Here is a 20,952-nt window from a genome sequence, read left to right on the forward strand (position 1 = left end):
AATTATAATTTTACTACATATTAGTTTATAATGTTACTACATAACTAATTAATTAGATTCTGATAACATGTAAGATCATTTCTGCTAATTACTGGCTATTACATTTTATTATCAATATACTCTGCTGATATTTATATTAAAAATGTACTAATTTTGGTTTGCTACAATTTTGAATGTTTTTCTACTATTTGTTCCAAACAAATTCTTTTGTAAAGAGTATTATATTTTGAATTAAGACATTTAAGAAAGATAAAACCATCCATGTTGATTTTAAAAAAAAAAAAGCTAACGTAAATAAAAAAAAACAAAACAAAAAGCCATGTTAGATATGATCTTGAGTTTGGTCTTTTCAATTGTGTTTAGTTATGTTATATAGATCTAAATGTCTAACATTTCACAGTTCATTCACTAACTAAATCTATGTTAAAAAAAAATCAATAATCAATGTTCTTAATCATATGAATACATTATTTGTGTAGTAGTCAATTGTGTAAGCAAATTATTCATTGGTAACATTGGGTGTCATAACAACAAGTATGACAGTATCTTATTTAGATCTAGCTGAAAGTCTAGTGCTTTAGCTCTATATATAGAGAACTGTAAAATAGTATTACATGATAACAAGCAATAATTTCAGTCATTGAATTCAGTGTTTCCCTGGCTCTTAAGAGCTTCACACTTCCTAAGCATTGCAAATGAAAAAGTAACTACCCCAAAACATCACATGAACATGTTACCTGATGTTTCATGGAGTCCAAGACAAAATATCTTGACTTCCACTGCCTGAACACAGCCCCTTGCTTCCTCAGGTAGCCCTCAAGTGTTCGATGTTCTACCACACTCACAGGCTCAAAGTTGGTGGCAGGAGCTAGGAGTGGACAAAAGGTGAACTTTATCAATGCTATCACTATCAGAGGAGTTTTTTTTTTAAACTTATTTTCAATCAATGTCAAAAATAAATAATTAAAAGCTAGTAAGAGTGAAATGAACTTTTTTAAAATCAATCAGATCTTTAATGAATAAAAACTAAAGACTTTTGATGACTGTAACAAAATGATTACAACAAGACATAAGAAATAAATTTATTAAGGAAATGTTAAGTTATAAATCATATGAACTGAAATAATCCATAGATTATATTGCAAGTTAATTTTTATTGATTTAATTGAGAGATTAGTAAATAATTTACCAAAACTAGATAATCACCTACATAAATATTCATGATGCAATAGATCAGCAAAAATAAAAGCAAAAAAAAAAAAAAACATTAAAAAAATGCTTTAAGGAATTTTAGCCATTACTCCATTCTTAAATTAGCTTGTAACCTTGTTCCTGAGAACTACTAAAACATGTTTGCTTATAAACATATTTGTTATCTTTAATCAAATTCACTAATGAACTTAAAATAAAAAAGTAAAATTTCAATCTAAAAAAATAATTTAAGTGTCATTAACTCAATATGTCAAAAACATTTTAGACTGTGGTTTACTGAATTATTTCAGCATTCTTTTAAAAACTTAGATTATTAATTAATTTTGAAATAATAATAAAAAATTACATATTATGATTGGATCTGGAATCAGAAAAATATTATCTTTTAAAAAAAATCTTTTAAAAAATGCACTAAATGGTTTGTGATTCAAGTGGTTACGATTGTTTCAAAACAGTGATTGAAAAAGCAAGGAAAGGCAGGGATACCTTTTACAGAATTGGATGCTGGGCCACCGTTGCCTTGTTGGTTGGGTGACACCAGTCCTGTGTCCTCAACAGCTTTTAACTTCTGGCAATTTTTAGGGACATTGTGTTGGCACTTGTCATGACAGTTGTAGCCACAGTCAGCACATCTGAGACCTGAAAGTCAATGACAAATACTCATTTCTAGTTTTAAGGTTAGATGACTAATGGGAACTCATTCTCGAAAGGTCTCCTACAGTCACTGAAAATGTAGATCAGAAAAAGAACTTCAGCTTTACCCTTACCGGTGCAGTCGTGCATAGATTTCATGCATAAGAAAACCTCCCTAAACTAAACTCTGCATGAATTGGAAAACATTGAACCAAAATTATAGACAAGGTTCAACCCCATTTACTACAATTTGATCTCAGCAAAAAGGTCCAGAAGCAGAGGGACATGAACCAACTCATTGCACAGAACAGAGTCTGATGGTGACATACTGTTGAGGAACTATGATTCAATGTCAAAAGGATTAAGTCAAGTCATAATAATACAAATACAAAGAGATAGAGATAAAGAGATGTTCACACTGTTTCACTCAAGTAAGAAAGAAAACTTCACACTAGTAAGAAAGAAAACTTCACACTAGTAAGAAAGAAAACTTCACACTGTTTCTGTTTCACACAAGTAAGAAAGAAAACTTCACACTGTTTCACTTAAGTAAGAAAGAAAACTTCACACTGTTTCACTTAAGTAAGAAAGAAAACTTCACACTGTTTCTGTTTCACACAAGTAAGAAAGAAAACTTCACACTGTTTCTGTTTCACTCAAGTAAGAAAGAAAATTTCACAACTTCAAAAGTTTTATATAAATGAAAAATAAAAAAATAAACATTAAAAACACATACAAACCACTTAATAAATGAAATTAAGATAAGAAAAGATCATTTTTATAAGACAAGATAATTTTTATAACACAAGATAATTTTTATTGATCCAATCAAATGGAAATTCAGTTTGACTACAATTGACAACTTCAGCGTAACTACTGTACAATAACAATAAACAATAAAGATGAAAAATTGGAACAACATTCACACACGAAACACACACACATTCACAACCAGCGCTTTATGAATTTGACTTCTATGTACTTCTCGATGACGACAGATGATCTTGTAACACTCTGACCGAAAGTGGGATAAAGGAGTTTTTATATCTTTCTGTTTTAGTCCTAATAGAAAGGAGACAACAACTTCGTTCAGATCTTATGTAACAGTGGTTTAATGGGTGCAGGTTGTCTTTAAGAATCCTGAGTGTTTTGGAAAGGCATCTTTCATGAAAAAGCTCAAGAGATGATAGCTGTGTTTGAGTGATATACGATACTTTTTCAATTAGTCTATTTAGTCTAAGTCTTTGTGCCAGTGAAGTATTACCATTATTATTATTATTATAGCTTTTATATAGCGCTACTTTCATGCTTATAGCATGCTCAGAGCGCTTTTGATCCAATTTCATTTGTGGACCAGTGGGGGGAGGGGGTATCTAGGAGTTGGTTTTCTGTGCTGCCTTTAGGCGCTCATTAAACACAACTCTGCCCGAGTCGGTTGTTGAACCTCGAGCCCCCTTCTAGGTAGCCAAGCCAAGTTCAAGCGCACTTGGCCTCTCGACCACGCTTCCCAGCAGGTGATGGCAAAATTGATGAATTATTTGTTTTTACTTAAATAGTGTGAAATTATCTCAAACTTCTAGCATTAAAAAAAAGTTCCATTAAGATCTGAGCAAGAAATCACTTTAGTTTACCTGTTTTGCTGAGTCCCCAAAGGATCTGACCACACAAGTCACAGTATGTAGAGGTAGTGTAGGCATGCTTTTCAAACCTGTGAGGCTGGGAGAACATGCGGGCAGATTCCCCAAGCATCTTGCCCCTCAGAAGGATCTCTAGTGTTGAACGCTTGTGAATTGAGCGGCCATGTGATCGGATAAGCTGTGTGTTCAAAGATACCTAAAAGTATCAAAACATTTATTAAAAAAGAAAAAGAGAGAGCAATGCTTTGAAAAAAACAATACATTTTCAGATTTGTGATATCTAGTAGTAAAAGCTATTATGGGTGCAATTTCCTTTTAGTTTTGTAAAACTTAATAATTACTATTTCCATTTTTTACTCAAATTTATTAGGACCTTCACAAATAATTTAATATAACAACTCCCAGTTGCTATAGATATACATTAGTTAAGTTGTTATTTAACAAATCTGGCAATAATTTTCAAACATATCCACAATAATAGTATAGCTGTGTTTATAGACTTTTTTTTACCTGACGATGGAATGGGTCTCTCCCAGGACACTCCAATCTGTCAAACACTGCCCTCCAGTTGGAAGGCTTCATTCCGAGTTCAGTCTCCAGCCTATTAATCTCCTGTAACATTGCCAGATAAAAAGACAATAATTTTACTGTGACCAGTTTTTTAAATTCACAACACTAGATTATTTTACAAAGATCCTTATTCAATTAGTTATCATAAGACTGTATTTTTAAATTAAAAAATCGTATACATTGATGAGATAATATTCATAATTATATTATTATCATAAAAATCATACATGGATCCAAAAGAAAACTGTCTCACTTTACTTGGCCAAAACAAATTCAGACCAATGAAACTGGATTCTCTAAAACTAGAGAACTCAACAATGAGACAAAAAAAAATGTTTATTTGGAAGATCAAATTATTTCTTTATCACCATAAAAACCAATTTGAGATTTTATATCTTAGGGCAGATAGTTCTGAAGAGAATATAAACAGAATACTGTGAAATTGAAACATACTTGTATTTTGGTCCAGAAGAAATCTGGTTGCTGCAGGAATACACTATGATAGCAACCATTTAGGACCCGCCTCCTGGGGGCACCACCAGTGTCAGCCTCAATGTCCTCACCCAGAATCTCACTTTCATCAATGTCAAGGTCATAAGGTGTGCCTCTGTGCAGATCTTCAGTTATGTAAAAATCCCAGACCCTCAATTTAGACACATTTGAGTAAGGCCTCAGAACCTGTAAGAGACAAATAGTGAATTATATCTAAGACACATTGGAGTTATGATTTAAAATATCCTTGGGTAAAATAAATAATCAAATACTTTATCTTTAAAAATGTCACTAGCAGACCAATTGTTCATTTCATGATGGTTAATTTCACTATATCATATCTAACATTACTGTAACTTGTCTTAAAGTTACTTAAAACAGGTGATAAATTAAATCTATTAAAGTTTTAGTTCAAAACAAATACTAACAGGATCTTGTTCTTCCATGGCATAGGCAAAGTTAAAGAATATAGGTGTCTGCTTGTTGAGTTTCTCCAAGTGATCCCAGAGTGAGGCTCCATAGGTTGGATGTTTGGAGTCTGTAGAGTTTTGCCTGTGGAGAAGAACAACACGAGAATGCTTGACTCCAACAAACCTCTCTACCAATTTTTGTCCAGTAATTTCCAAAGTATCATTGCCTAGTTCAGCCTCTATGCTGTTGTACCTATTTCTTCAGTACATGATATTATATGAAAAAAGAAATGTATCAGAATCCAAAAATCACCAAACAAGGTTAATAGGGGGCATGGTGTTGCTGGTAAAGCAATTGACTTTTCAACCCAGAGGTCTTGGGTTTGAATTTTAGTGAAGACTGGAATTTTGAATTTCATGATTTTTAGGACACTTTCCCTGTCCACCCAACTGTAGTGAGTACCTGGCATAAGTCAAGCCACATGAAGTCCTTGTTAACCATTAGCTAAGAAATGACCTTAACATTATCTGCCCTATTGATGGCAAGGTCAGAAAGGGGTACCTTACTCACTTTTTTCCAGTGGTAAATAAACCACATGTTAAGCCATTGCAAATATCTTCCCTTGTTGAATTGGAGTGGTTTTATGTCTTATGATAAAAATTTCTAAAAATGTGCAATCAACATGAACCAATAGGTCTCAACTAGTAATAAGCCTAAAGTTTATCTGAAAAATGATTTACTTCAATTAAAAGAGAAAGTGAACGCTTGATTGATAAGAAAAACTTTGATTTTTTATTACATCTAAAGCTGAAAAAGACAGTAAAAAAAAAGAGGAAGGGGGGAGCATATTTCTCAGGAGCTCAGGTGAAGGGACATTTAGATATAGGGGGTTAAAGGCTGGTAGGATTCATCAACAATTTATAGAGCATATACACAAGTTAATTGTTTGAACCAACCTTAACCCAATATTCTTCAGAATGAAAGTAAGTTTAAAATAGTAGATATTAAGATCAGATTTGTTTATTTAATTAAACAATATAACTTCAAAGAGTAAGCCAAGCTATGTGGGTGATCAATAATATTTTGTTTCAAATCCTAAGGCATTTAAAAAAAAAAACTCCCTTAGTTACATTTCTGCCTTTTCACTCTATATTGACAACTTACTTGCTGTCTGGCAAAGCTGTAGGCTTGATCAAGAAGTCTGGTATATCCTCACTTTTAGTGTCACTGACTGATGACACCCTCACGTCTTCCATCAGCCAACCAGATTCTACTCTCTCTAGCTCAGAGTCCAGCATGAATGTTTTGAACCTGTTGCTGACACAGTGGTAGGCCAAGTACCTCAATAGATACTGGCTAAACTCAAAGGATAAAGGGAATTGATGGTGGATCTGTTGATAAATTAAAGGAACAGTCAATTTTTGTATTACTATTATTTCATGTTTTTCTTTCCTTTAAAACTACCTTAAAAATGTTCCTTTTTTTTAATACAATACCTGTATTCAAGTCATTCCTTCATGGAACCTGGATCCAGAAACCCAGACAGCTGATCTCAAAAACGACTCTAACGATTTTCCTAAAATTTTAATAGTTGATGTATATTGCTGAGAAAAGAATTACTAGTTCGTTGGCCACATGGGGGAAAACTCTAGTTTGACCGTTATAATTTTTCGAAGTAAAAAATAAATAGATGTAAATTTGGCTTGACTAGACTGAAAAAAACAGGGTGTAGTCAAGCATAGTGTTCCGAATTATATGATAACAGAGTAAATTTAAAGTTGTTTCAGTTTTATTGAAAGAATATCTAAGCTTTAAAAAATTTATTTTTTATGTAAATCTAATTCTAATATAGATTACATCTAGATTCTAGATATAGAAGGAGATCTAGATTAGATCTTAAATCAGAAGTCAAGGTCTATTATTAGATCTAGATGTCCATATAATGATAATATCAATAAATGATGACAAAAGTACAAATTCTTGGTGGGTGAATTGGTAAATACACATCAAAATATGTTCATGCATCTAACAGTGTTGAAATCAATGGATAGCTACCTGGTTTAAACCAAATGTTTTTTTTTTAAACATTTGATTGTAAAGTTGTATAAAGGAGGTATTGTCTTTTTAAAATATCTATATTTTTATGTCTTTCTGGTTTAAATTGTTTTTTGGGATATTATGTATTATGATATTTGTAACACTTAAAGTATAAGTGGTGCTATTTGTTATTTTAGTATATATGTGTTGATGAATGCTATCTAAATTTAAGAGTAATCGACTATTATAATTATAGTCACATTTGCAGATTTCTACACCACACACCTCATTATATAAGGCATTTAGTTTTTCAAGAACAAGCTAACTGCATGTGAATGCTTATAACCAGAATGTACCTGAGCTGAAAAGTGTGTACACTTTTTTTTTCCAGCTAAAATGAATGGTTTGAGTACCTTTGACATTAAGTAGTTGGCTTTATTTGCAATAAAGCCTTTGATAGAAATAGCAAAACTGCTGCTCCAGACTTTTTTCTCTAATGTAAATTCTTATGGATTGTTAGGAACAGCAATACGGAGCCAAGTTTACACCTATCATTTAAGCATCTTATATTCAAAAGCCCAGTTCACATTGGTCTTTCTCCTGAAAGGAGTGAGCCCATACAGCCTCAAAGTGGGACATTTACCATTTACTGCCTAAAATTTCAGAATATAAGAATATTTTAATTTAGCTAAACAATGTAGCTTCTGAAAAAATAGCTTAGATTTTATCTTTAAGGCATAGCTAATGGCTGCAATTTGACATTGTTGATACTCAAACAAAAAAAAAATTGTTCACAGATTTTAATTTTACTAACTTTATTTCATATATATTAAATATATTTAAATAATTATCTTCAAGGCTATTGAACAGGAATATTAGTTTCAAGTAATAGAATTTTCAGAATAAAAGTTAGCAAGCCACAAACCACAAATTATTATGTTAATATAATTATTATGTTAATAATATGATCTCATTTGAAGTTGGATAAAGTTTTCAGCTCTAAAAAAAAACAGAAACTGTTTGAATAATATTAACTCACTTGATGGACAACATCCAAGAACTGTAAAAAGATGGGGGCAAACCCACTGGTCTGTGTTGCTGCAGTCTGGTTGTTTCGATGGCTAAATCTATGACCAAAGCTTAGCCACTCTTTCTCTATCAGTGTTTTGAAGCCATCAATAGTTCTGTAGTAAGGATCCATCAATACCTGAGACACTGAGACAATCTGTCAGACAAAGTTGTTCACAAGCTATCACTTACATGCCTATTAATATCTTCTAAGTCTCAATGGAATTCTTGTAATTATAATTACCAATAGCAACAACAACAACATTCAATCTGGGATGTAATTTCTTGAGTATTTCTAAAGCACTGATCCATACAAACACAAGAAGGGAAATAAAGCTTGTATTACTAACAAAATGATAGTCAGCTTCTCTAGACCAGACCTACTCTAATATACTTAGACACAGTCACATATAAAAGGCATTCATAAAACTAATCTCAAATGAACCTATATTGGACCATTTGTTACTATTCATAGACAGGGCCGCTGCTACCTATTGTGCAAGCAGGCGGCCGACTTTAGGGGGTGGCCAAATCATTATTCCATGGTTACTTTTTTTTAAAATTATTAAATAAAAAAAATTAAACATTTTAAATAAATTCTAATTATTCCATTATTCTTTGAAAATATAAACGATATTCGTACATAAGAAATTATTTAAAAAACTAGAACAAATAAAATATAGCAGGGGCCGAGGGATTCCAATGGGATTTTTCCAAAAGCGTCTATTTATTTCTGGCATTAAATTTTCGCGGGTTGTTTGTAATTTTTGTTTTGAGTCCAATGGCCCGCCCGGGGGGGGGGGGGGGGGGGGGGGGGGGGGGGGGGGGGGGGGGGGTTTGGGGCGTTAGTTCCTCTCATATGGAGGGGGGAGAGCGCAACGTCCTGACATAAACGGGTGTTCTGGAGTGTGTTATGGAGTGTATGTGTTTCCTAAGCGTTGGTGAGAAGAGGTGGAGTGATTTGTTGGTGGTTAAACAGTGACGATTAAATCAACGTACCTAGTACAAATGTGAGACGATCTTAAGACATGAAACAGTAAAGACTTCATCTTTTTTGTTTTGAGCTAGATTTTGTTTAAACATCAGTTTATTTCATTACTATTAGATCAATATCTCATCTCAAGTTAAATCGTGAATAATAACAGTTATATTGAGTTTTTGTTCACAAAGAAGTTAGTTGAAATTATTCAAAGTTTATTTATCAAAAAATATAAAACGCCTTCATCGGTTCATTTGTACTACTTGTTTGGAGCTACAAGCCAACAAACGACCAACAACAAGGGGGGGGGGGCGCCAAAAAAAGGTTCAGACCCGTTGCTGACTTGAGAGGAAACCTGACGCAACTACAGTTCTATCTCCAGGAATATTTTTTTACAACACTTAAAAATTATGTAGGCAACACAATTTCCGAAAAAAAAAAGAAAAAAAAAAAACCAATGTTCTAGTGAACTTTCATGACATAACTTTGGATTCTATACACAGTGTTAAATTAATATAAATGAAAAATAAAACCTATAAAATTATGACTAAGTTTCTTTTTTTTTTTATTACATTCTTTAAAAACTCAAGGGTCTCACTGTTGAGGCCTGCATCGCTCCTCTGGGCTCTAACTTCTATTGGCTTAAAAGAAAATGTTATCTAGGGAGTCGCCACCCGGGAATGTGAGAAACACTGCTTTACTGTTTTTTTTAAAAGTCATTGTTTAAGTGACTAACTTCATTTGTTGGATAAATTAGCAGGCAACTCTGAATCTGTGTATGTCAGATGATTGTGGAAACAATACTCCAAAATACAATCACGATGATTATCATGAAAGTGTACAGAACGTTGAAAAAGTTCCACTGTCAATGGTTTTTGTATTTCGAGCTTTTTTTTTCGGATTATGCTTTATTTTACAATAACAAACAAGTTAACATATCAGAGTCCAGATCATATACCACTGTTGAGCAAAGTTATCGAGAAATGGTATACAGATCATGATCATTTCCGCTATTCATTGTAATATACCTGCCTCAGCTCATCAATTATAAATTCATCGTCGCAAATACAGGAGCATAAACTAGTAGTCTGAACGAGATAAGTTTTTTAAGTTTATCACAAAAAAAAAACAACAACAACAAGATGTCAGATTTCTGTTGGCACGAGTGTCCAAAATTGTTCCTAGTGCATGATTTATGATTCATAGTTGTACTTGAGGGGTACAACAACTGTGCGAATATAAAAGGGAAAAATAGAATGGCCTATAAAAATGGATTTTAATCCAATGCCACTTTAGTACAGTGTCCAGCTCAGTCTTAATAAAATTGTTTTTTAGAAAGAAAAAAAAGGCGGATCAGGAAAAATCAGGATCTTTTGTCTACCTCTTTAGAAATCTAGTATGAATTTAAAATAGTACACATCCCATACAGATAGTAATTTACTGTATTAGCATGAGGTAACTTTTTCATTTTTAAACAAGATTACAAAGAGAGATTGTGTTATCACACAAACTCAGAGGTGGCCCCCATCAAATTCACCAATGGACGAGAAATATATTCAAGTCATATTCTTGTTTTGATCGTTTAAAATTTTTTTTTTAAATTGGCGTTATTTTTCACATAAAAGCAAACAGTGCAACACGTCGTCTTTGATAAGACTCTTCTAACTCTTCTGGAATAAGTAGAGTAGCGTTAAGTGATCATCTAAGATCAGCATGTAAACATCCTGATACAGTGTCGGTGGCACCTAGTGCGGTAGCTCAGGGTTTCACCCCTGCCCATCAACTTTCTTGAAATATATTCCAATGAACACTATAGCTAGTTATTTTTTTTTTGTTGAACCAATACAGTGAGCTGATTACCTACTTTTATTGATTTTTACTCAAATGCAAAATCCCAATGTTTATTACATTTATTCAAATGTTATTGCAAATTTTACAACAATATTTAATTAAAATTATAAACAGACTTAACATCATATGAACAGGTTTCTTTTGTTATACTTTAAATGGTATAACATTGTGCTGTATCATTTACACTTAAACTACCATCTAGATGTGTCAAGGCATATTTGGGCATATATCTAGAGATTTTATTATTTATCTTTTCTCGTGTGTCTGCTTTTACCAAGTTATAATTTATCCAACTTGGTTGTCACCCCCAAAATGGTGTCGACTGGTGCAGACCGCACCCCTCAACCCCCCTACTAATCGTGATCATAATCGATCTATTTATCTAATAGGTCTAGACTAGATCCAGAATATAATATATAGAATCTAGATCTACAAAAGATCTAGATTTCTTGACTAGTTCTAGATATGATATAGTATAGATCTAGAATCTAGATCTACATCTAGAATCTAGACTAGATTTCTAGACTAGTTCTAGATTATTCTAGACTCTTAATCTAAACTAGATCTCAATCTAGTCATTCTAGAATCTAGATCTTAATTAGAATCTACTCAATCTAGACTAGGAGCTAGATCTACTAAGTTTAGGTCTAGACTAAATAAACTCTAGATAAAGATCCAGAACTAAATCTATAGCCTAATCTAGACTAGATCTAGAAATAGAATCTAGAAAATAGATCTACTAGAGCTAGATCTAGGTCAATATTATGATCAGGATTAGTTAATTAGTAGAACTACTACTGGGTTTTAGTGCATTTATACTTTATACTTATGCTGTTCGCATCAGATTCACTTCTTGATGTGATACTACTGCTTACATAATAAATAAATCTGCACCCCTAACCTTCCAGAAGATAAATTATTTTCTTAATGGATTACAAATGTAAATTTTGTTCAAATTGTTTAAAAGTAGTTCGTTTTTTTTTAAACTTACAATTGAAACAAAGTTCGTATTAAAATTCTTTTTAAAAACAACATTTGAATCAGTATTCTATTCCATGAGTTAGTTATAAATGGAAAATCTATTTTATAATGATCTATTGATACTATTTCCATTGTGACCTTAGATGCAATTTTTTATTTTAACAATGTGCGAATCTGTGAATGAAGCTTGATTTATTAATGAAGAAGTCTGTGACCTTTTTAAAAGACTTACTTCCCCTGAAGTATTTCATTTTAAAGTGGTGTAATTTTTTGAAAAATCTGCTTGCATATATAATTTAAAAAATTAGATGGTTCACTTTGGGAAAAGAAAAAAGTAGCTGTTGCATCAGAACTTTGAATGATCTATAAAATATCATGATGTCCGAATTTCATTTTCTCTTCTAGTTTCTGAGATCTAAATGGGATGGTTGGACAGACAGACAGGCCACACAAAAATAATAACGTCTTTTCCCCTTTCAGGGGCTGCTAAAAATGGTTTATACAAATTGGAATAAAATATGTTATGCAAATATTTTGAGAAAGATGAAAGCAATGATGTAACAAAATTTTTAAAAGTGTCTAAACTTTTTTGAGAACTAAAATTGGCAGAGCAAGAGAGAGAGCACACACAAAATGTGAAAATACCTGAGTTGTTATATCCCACCCATCTTCCAAACAGACCATGACAGATGAACCCTGGACATCAAGTAAGTCCACTACTGCACCAGAAAGTTGCAATATACTTTGCAGCTGAAAATAATATTATGATTTTGTTTCAAGTCACCTAAAAAATGGAAGCTAAAAAAAAAAATAGAATATACAAACTATTTATATAGACAAAAAAAAATAAAAAACATCAAACCTGCAAAAGCCATTCTGATTCTTCCACAGACTTTTGAAAGTTATGATCTGGACTAGGAATAGTACTCGGCACACATGCCCTCATCAACTTTTTAAAACTTGCCTTAACCTGTTTTACTTCATAGAAGTCCACAGGAATGAAATCACATTTAGGAAATGAATCTGATTTGATGCTCTGAAAAGAAAAATCAGTGCTTCACAACAATAGCTTTCTCTGGAAGGTTTATGAGATATTCTCAAGTATACATAATAGTTGGGGTACTTAAGCATATTTGGTAATGGGTGTCAAAAATCTTAGGAAGAGAAAAGGTTGATGTAAATTAATGAAATAAAAAAAAAGGTTAGGGGGGGGGGGGTCAATAATAAGTCTACTTAATGGTTTATTTCAGAAAAAAAATTGTGAAATCCTGTTATGAAAAATAAAATACCTCTTTAAAATAAATTTATACTAAATAAATCCTTTACTAAAATAAAATGATTTAGGCCAGATAAAACTTTCAAGGCTTTGGTTAGTACCTTCATCTGAGCTTTCTCTCCCAGGACATAAAGGGATGTGTGGTGTAGGCGTTTTATACTGTTGGTGATCACATCTCCATAACTAGGCTCTTTGAGTGTTCTAGCCCCTCTCTGATTCAAAGTAGGCGACCTGTCTCTGAGACTGCCCATACGATTCACAGCTACAAGAAAAGAATGTCATAAACTATTTTATCAACTATTTTATCAACTATAATGAGCAACTTTTACACTTGATGAATAAAATATCCCATAAAAAAAGTGAAGAAATTTTTCAGGAGTGTATGTTCTTGCTGTCTGTTTATATTCTAATGAAATATGAGATGTCTTTCACAGGATCATGTGGGGTAAACACAACGACCCAACATTTTCTTTAATTCCCCAACTCATAGTAGTTACCCACTAGACTTAGGTCTGGCAACAAATATAAAAATGTAAACTAACAATATCAGATTCAAAATTCTGGAATCTTTATTCAGCAAGCAGTAAATCTCCAAATAGGACCTAAAGTAACTATTGTATCCTATAAAGTATTAATGTTCACTGTGTTGACATTCAGCAAGACAATGCAAACACAAGGCAGTAATTATAAGCTGATAGAAACAAGTGCTTGGAGGTAAGTACAGTCAAAGCCAATTCATGTTGTTGGGGGGGTAGGGTTTTCTGGAAGTTGTTAAAACACATCTACGCCCATGCATCAAGGTCAGCCATCTTCAACAAATCTAGTTACATTACGGACAAATTCTAACCCACATCAGACAAAACCTAAACATCCACCTATAAGACTGATCAACAGAGGAGTAAGGACAGTTTAGGCTATGGGGACTGATTTCTTTCACCAAACCTCAAATATTTATTTCAGCAACAGTTAAAAGCTAGAGTAGTTGGTTTATTTAAGGATAAATATTGCTAAAAGATAAACTAAGCAGTCATGCCAACTGAAACAGTGAAGAAAATAAAACATGCTGTTGTACAGACTTAGAAAAATATAATAACAAAAAAAAATATTTTTTAACATGGTAGCCTGTGCTGACAATACATTAGCTGTGCAGGCAGACCATGTCTGATATATCTTGCTGTCTAGCTGACAGATGGAGGGCTCTTTCAAAGCAAATTGACAGATATCCAATACTCAATAAATTTAAAGCACATAATTTTAGACTTATAATAAGTTTGAGTTTAAAAAACACAAGAATCTGACCCTTGCTGGATGACCTGAGTGTACCTTAAGAAAGGATGTATAAAAATTGGATACTTAAACATTCTGAGCATTTTTTTTTATCTTGATAAAATGTTGAAACTAAATCAACTAATGTTCCAGTGATGCAAATTAAATAATTGAACAACAACGAACATTTTGGTCAAAACAGAAGAAATATTTTTTTTGTCTACAAAAGAATTCACAAAACTGAGTTAAGATCTTGAGTAACTGTATGTCATGATGGTAAGACATCAATACAATATCAATACAATTCAAACATTGTATCTTAGGCGGCAATGGCGTAACCGATTAAGATATGGAGGTCTAAAATTGTATTTTGACAGTTTTCCAGCACGAAAAATGATTACATCATGTGAGTGGTATGAAATGAGAGTTGATTTACTAAATATCCCAGGCATTATTAAATAAAAGTATACCAATTGTTTTGTCATAACATAACAAGAGTATATTGTCTATAAATGTGATTGTTTACATTTCTGTTAATTTAAGAAAATTGTTATGTCCCATGCTATTGTTTATTTTACAAAAGAGAAATTAGCCATATTGACAACATCTACTAAATACAATATTGCTAATATTAATAATGTTGCCTCAGTGAAATAAAGTTGATTAAAAGTAGAATAAAATCTACAGCTGAGACACATCTGTATAAGAACCCCATGAGCAAGTATAAAATGAGTAATACTTTATGAACTCAACAACAATGTTCATATCTTCCCAATAATGCATTGCTGATTTTGGTCTTCATTTCAGTTTGCTTCAAAACAGTCAAAGGAGTTTGATAATAACTGTTTGCCAGCGAAACTAATGATCAATTGTGGCAGTCTCAAGTATGTTTATGTACCAGTACTGAGACTGATTCATTGCTTGTTCAGTTAGTAATTACTGTAAAGAAAAATCTAAAGACACACAGACTGATTTATAGCTGATTTGATTTGGTTAGTAATAAAAATGTCATGCCTTCATTCTAATATCAGCCTGTGGCTGTTTCAATCCGAAATTTGAAAATACTTTATAAATTAAAAATAAATGACAGCAAATGTATTATGTATAAAAAAATTAATACAAAGTATTAAACTGTATATTTTCTTTACTGGATGAATTATAAAACAAGTTTCAAAACAAAACAAATGGTGGTTAACAAGGGGTTGGAAAAAAGGTAAATTTGGGAGTTAAAGGGAGCTAACCAACAGGCTGATATTGTTTAGAGACGAGTGGATTAATAACGAAGATATTACATGTCCAGTTTCTGTTTGTTCGCCGAGGCAGTGTCAGAACTGAAAGGTCAGAACATATTTGGCAGGAAGATTAAAAAAAAACAACATTTCAAAAGCAAACAAAAAAAAGTGAAACTATATGAAGTTGATGATCTATTGTGAAGTAGACTCCCAGGCTATTTAAATAACTAACAAGAACACCTACTATCTATTTTTATAAAAATGTCATTGAAATATTTGGCAAATTTGAAGTGATCTTTTTTGTAAGAAATATTTCAGTTTATAAAATAAGCCGACTGTGACTATGAAATAAATAGTTGTTTAAAAAGAGAACCAAATCAAGTTTAAAAAAAGAATAAAATGAAATTAACTATAAACACCCAGGAAAAATCAACATCTCTAATACACTTTTATGTGTCTGTCTTTCCTAGGAAAATTCATAAAATAAATAGTGTGTACATAATGAGCTTTGAAAAAAATATTCCTCAGTTCAATATAAAGTAGCAGTTAAAATCTATTATTAAAAACAATAATAAATTTATAAAAAATGTTAATTTCTTTTTAAGCATACAATTTTCTAAAAAAAATAAATTGTAAATGAAATGTAGAATTTTTTTTTTGATGTGTGTTTGTCTATTAACTATTAGGATAAACTCAGAGTTAGATAAGAAAGGAAAGTGATGCCAGGAAAAAGAGCTTTGAAAGTGAATAAAATATAGCCTGTCATTCATTTACTTTTTACAAATTGGCTATTATAAAAAAAAAGTACAAATACCCACTTTAAGTGTGAAAGGATTTAACAAGGCATTCTACTAGCTCCAAACAACTAAAAATCCACCACATAACTACAGTTTGTTGAAAATAAAAGTGAAAAAGAGCCCAATACTTCACAGAAACCCATAAGATAGATAAATGTATCAAAATATTGTCAACGGTACAAAATGTTTGAATTAAAAAGTAGTGAAGAATCTAGTTTTGAAAATACAGATAACATAGTCCACTGGCTACAGCTAAAAACTGTTTTGGATTGCATATTTAATATTGAACAAAACAAGGAACTAGAATAGTTCTTTAATCACTGTTCAACAGAATAAGGATGCTATTAAAGAATGTGATAGCGAGCATACATATATGTAAATTAGAAAAGGTTAGAATATTGTATTAAAAAAACCTGTGTATGTTTAAATATTTGATTTCAAATTTCTCACTAGAAAGAGAGAACAGGTTGATAAAAAGCTATGACCTTGTCATGACATAAAACTATGACTAAAAACTAGTTACTTTGCAGATGAAAATTTTTTTTAACCTTCAAACATTTAATTTTGAATTTACATTTCATTACGTTACAATGTCAACATCATATTTCTCTCTACGAGCATACATATTGTATCCTACTTTACACTAAAAGACAGTGACAGTGAACTAGAGCACAAAAAAGTCACATTAAGAAAATGTGAATCAATAAAATAAAGGGTTAACAAATAAACATGAGCTTAAACCAAAGGGAGTTAGGTCAAACCTCAAAGTGAACAATTAGAAATGTTCCAATCTTACCCCAGAAAACTGTAGTGTCCAAAAAAGAAGAGTTTGGAAAAATTAAATATTTATATTTAAGCACAATGCAATTTGACATTCTTTAATAGAGGTTTTTGTTTTAAAGTGTATAAACAGATATAAAAAGATAAAGAAAAACTGTGAATGAGAATGTTAACTGTTACTAGATAGTAAATCTCAACACTTCAGAAAACAGAGTCAAACAGCACCCATAAAATAAAATATTTACTCAAAGAAAAGAATCGTATCATTAATCTACAGGAGGTGACTTGATAAAAATATCAGTCATAACTTAGGGTGCTTTATCTTTTGGAATGTTTTTTTTTGCATATATTTTGAATAACCTATAAAAATGAACTATTAATACAATATTGTAAAAATTTATTTTAATAGTCGCTCCTTTGTTTTTTAGCTTTAAAAAAATTTTGTGTGTGTAAAATATGAGCCTCAAAACAAAACTTTTTTCAAAGCTATAAGGAATACATTGTTTCAAACAGATTTCCAGGATATAATGGTGTTTACAGGAAGCAGCAATGAGCTTATAATGCTAAAAATAAATACTCACAAGCATTTTTACTCCTGTGGACTCCAGTTGCAGCCGGAGCACTCACCCTCTTATCTACCACGTCACCCCTGCCTGCATGTCTAGGGAGCTCAGGAGTGGAGGGAATGACAAGGGGCTCTGCTCCCACACCCAGAATGAGAGAGTCCAGGGATGTGAGGGAGTCACTGCTGGCGTTGAGGAGGTTGTTAGTACGGTGACCGCTGGGCGTGGCTGCCACCAGAAGTTGGAAGTATTTCTCCTGTTCAAGGCCAGATGAGGCTTCTCCACTACTTGATGATCCTGAAGAAGATAAATGAGCTAAGTTAACTTCTACACTAATCTACTAGATTGAACTCTTCTAGAAGATGATGAGTAAAGTTAACTTCTACCAAAGTCTACTAGATTGAGCTCATTACACCTTCATTTAACAGTTGTCCTCCAAACTGAAAACATCTTTTTTTCTTTTAATTTTTCCTTTAAAAAATTTATTCTTGTATTTTATAGCATTTAAAAGAAAATGATAGGTAAAAGTTATTAAATTTATTGTTTATTTAAAAATAAAAAAATGTCATTAGACTCTAAATATACATCTGCTGCTTTCAGTTCCCCTGAGAACTGTGCATGTAGGGGCAGCATGAATAAAACAATATCAAATAAATAGAAAAGATCTTGATAACTGTCAATTTAATAGACCAAATCTAAACTTTACCTATTAATCCCCTAGAGTGAAAACCACTGGCTCGGAGAAGTAAAGCTCTCGTTTTAGGATGACGCCATGTTATGACTGGAAACCTGAGATCGCAAAACAGGTTAAAAGTGTGAGAGAAATCTTTCCAATAATTTCTTTTATAAATGACTTTCTCAGTAGCTAGTAAGTTATTAAATTTTAATTGACAATGACTATTTATTACTATAAAACACCAATTTATCTTTAGATTTTTCCATATTTTAATAACACAAAAGTAAAAAAAAATAATAAAAAAATTGAACAATACACAAGCACACTCATTTTTTAATTAAAATTTATTTTGATCTTAAGGTATTAATGATCATGAATAGTAAAACGCTGAGCCAAGAGTTTTGAATGGGCATCCTAAATGCTGCTGGTAAAGTCATTGGCAAAAAACAAACCCCATTTGGGCAGCTGTTTGAGACAAACATCCAGCAAAAAGCTAAAGATTCTAGAAAGAAAAAATCACCCATTGGGTCAGGATTTTGTGATTTTACCATCACAAAAGAGATACAAGACACCGATGGCAAAGACAAACAGACACAAACACTCTTTTGATCCCATGGCAATCAAATCATTAAATAGAAACAATCTGATATAAACTTTTCACATGTAAATTATGAGTGAGTCTGGTGTGAATGTACATTTTTGCTTTTTACATAGTTATAATGTTTTGTTTGGTGCAATGCACAAATTGTAAGACAAATTTCCTTACAGACAATTTATTATTATTATTACTATTATTGTGGAGCAGAGATTTATCTGAGATTTAAGAATGTTCTGATTTCCCCTGACTTTAGCTTTATTGAGTATCTGTTCTACAAAAACATTATCAATTTTGTCTAATCACTCACTGATCAAAAGGTAACAAAAACAAAACATACTGCAACTTCTTTTTTGTTTACTGTGCAACATCAATTTGCTGGAGTAAATTATTAAACATCTTGCATAACACAATTAACATCTCTTAAGGGAACTATTGGTAAAAGAACTATATACAAATTATGCTTTAGTTATATTAGAACTAGTGGTCAGCTCAGCTAAAAAAAAAAGAGATTTTTAAAACTCTTATGTTTCACTGTCAGTCAGGTGTTCTCCCCATTACACTTTGTTATATCAGATCTGGACCATGTGGTCAGGGCCTAGATAAGATTTAAGAACTCTCCATAGTCAGAACATCACACCACCAATTCTTATTTTCCAGACATACAAGCTTGATGAATGCCCCAAACATTGCTGTTTTGAGCAAAAACTAGTTTTAGTCTGTTTTTGTGCATTTATTAAGGGCATCCATTGTTATAGTAACAAAAAGGACATTCCAGCCTACATTTCTATTGGTTTGTGTGTATAAAATTGTCATGTTAAGTATACTAAAATCTGATGAAAGTGAGTAGTACATACCTAGACTGTCTATTGCACCTAGAGAATTTACGTATACTTTCATCTGATACTGATTGAGGGACCACCAGAAGACCAGGATAGCTATAAGAAAAATAAGCATACCATAAAACACATAAATAACAAATAGTTGAAAAAAGGAAAGTGCAGTGAATAAAAAATCGAGGTCTATTTAGTGTTATACATCCATTATTTGCATACATTCTTAGGCCTAATCATTTGTTGTAGTTTTGTCTGAAGTAAAATAAAATGTTAAATAGTAAACTAAATTTAAACAAAATAAATCAATGTGGTTAAGAAAGGTGAAAATACTATCAATATAATATAATGTGATATAATGAGATATATTTCGGAAGCTATCTTTTATTTATCACTTCATTTTACTTCAAAATTCTAACCATTCCAGAAAGTGACAATTCAGCAAAGCTACTCTAGCCGTTATTTTTATTTCATGACTAAAACCACAAAAACTATCTAAACCTGTCATGAATACAAAGCTTAGCATATTGTTTGACACACTCAAAAAATGTACAACTAAACAAGAACTTGCCTTCTGGTAAGTAGATAGGTGGAGTTGACTGTTGATACTCTAAATGGTTCAGAGCGGCCACCTCGCTGACCAGACATGACCACGCTGCCTAGTCCCAACCTCTGATAATCCTGGTAGACATGTCTTTCCATGAGCCTTTCTACGTTTCGAGGATCACTGGAGTAGGAGGGGATCATCTCATTCTCATCTATGACTGAAGAGGAATTGACAAAGAAGGCAGAGATGGGAGGGTCTGAAGAATATAAAAACCTTCAGATGTGCTGGCATGGCTCAAACTTTTTTTTACCACACATACAATGGGCTAGTAACTTTACAGAAATTAAGGGCTTCTAAATTTTAAAATATACAAAACTTAAGCTGAACAGATGCAGCTGGATTTTGAATGAAATTTTATTTTTTTAAAAGGCAAAAACAATTTAAATATTTTACTATGGAAATATGATTTCAAGTATTTTCTTTGAAGATTACTAGAGACACTATTTTTTAAAAAGA

The 20,952-nt window shown here is 32.1% G+C and overlaps 1 protein-coding gene across 4 annotated transcripts in view; it reads right to left on the reverse strand.

Moving 5' to 3' along the window:
- The window catches only part of LOC106074750 (myotubularin-related protein 13-like), a 53,989-nt gene that overhangs the window by 8,065 nt on the left and 24,972 nt on the right, over window positions 1–20,952 (reverse strand). The window contains exons 26-42 of one of the 4 annotated variants that reach the window (XM_056043943.1): window positions 20,461–20,692; window positions 19,914–19,994; window positions 18,492–18,574; window positions 17,804–18,082; window positions 15,706–15,744; window positions 14,447–14,470; window positions 13,249–13,409; window positions 12,734–12,907; window positions 12,517–12,621; window positions 8,032–8,217; window positions 6,120–6,346; window positions 4,973–5,096; window positions 4,506–4,730; window positions 3,993–4,094; window positions 3,477–3,678; window positions 1,699–1,851; window positions 738–868 (exon numbers count right to left, since the gene is read on the reverse strand). In XM_056043943.1, coding sequence (XP_055899918.1) covers window positions 738–868; window positions 1,699–1,851; window positions 3,477–3,678; window positions 3,993–4,094; window positions 4,506–4,730; window positions 4,973–5,096; window positions 6,120–6,346; window positions 8,032–8,217; window positions 12,517–12,621; window positions 12,734–12,907; window positions 13,249–13,409; window positions 14,447–14,470; window positions 15,706–15,744; window positions 17,804–18,082; window positions 18,492–18,574; window positions 19,914–19,994; window positions 20,461–20,692 — 2,528 coding nt within the window. The remainder of the gene's footprint in view (window positions 1–737; window positions 869–1,698; window positions 1,852–3,476; window positions 3,679–3,992; window positions 4,095–4,505; window positions 4,731–4,972; window positions 5,097–6,119; window positions 6,347–8,031; window positions 8,218–12,516; window positions 12,622–12,733; window positions 12,908–13,248; window positions 13,410–14,446; window positions 14,471–15,705; window positions 15,745–17,803; window positions 18,083–18,491; window positions 18,575–19,913; window positions 19,995–20,460; window positions 20,693–20,952) is intronic. The other 3 variants (XM_056043945.1, XM_056043944.1, XM_056043946.1) reach the window with 3 other exon arrangements.

The sequence above is a fragment of the Biomphalaria glabrata genome, chromosome 10 (genome assembly GCF_947242115.1).
Source record: "Biomphalaria glabrata chromosome 10, xgBioGlab47.1, whole genome shotgun sequence".
In the NCBI taxonomy this organism is placed as follows: domain Eukaryota; kingdom Metazoa; phylum Mollusca; class Gastropoda; family Planorbidae; genus Biomphalaria; species Biomphalaria glabrata.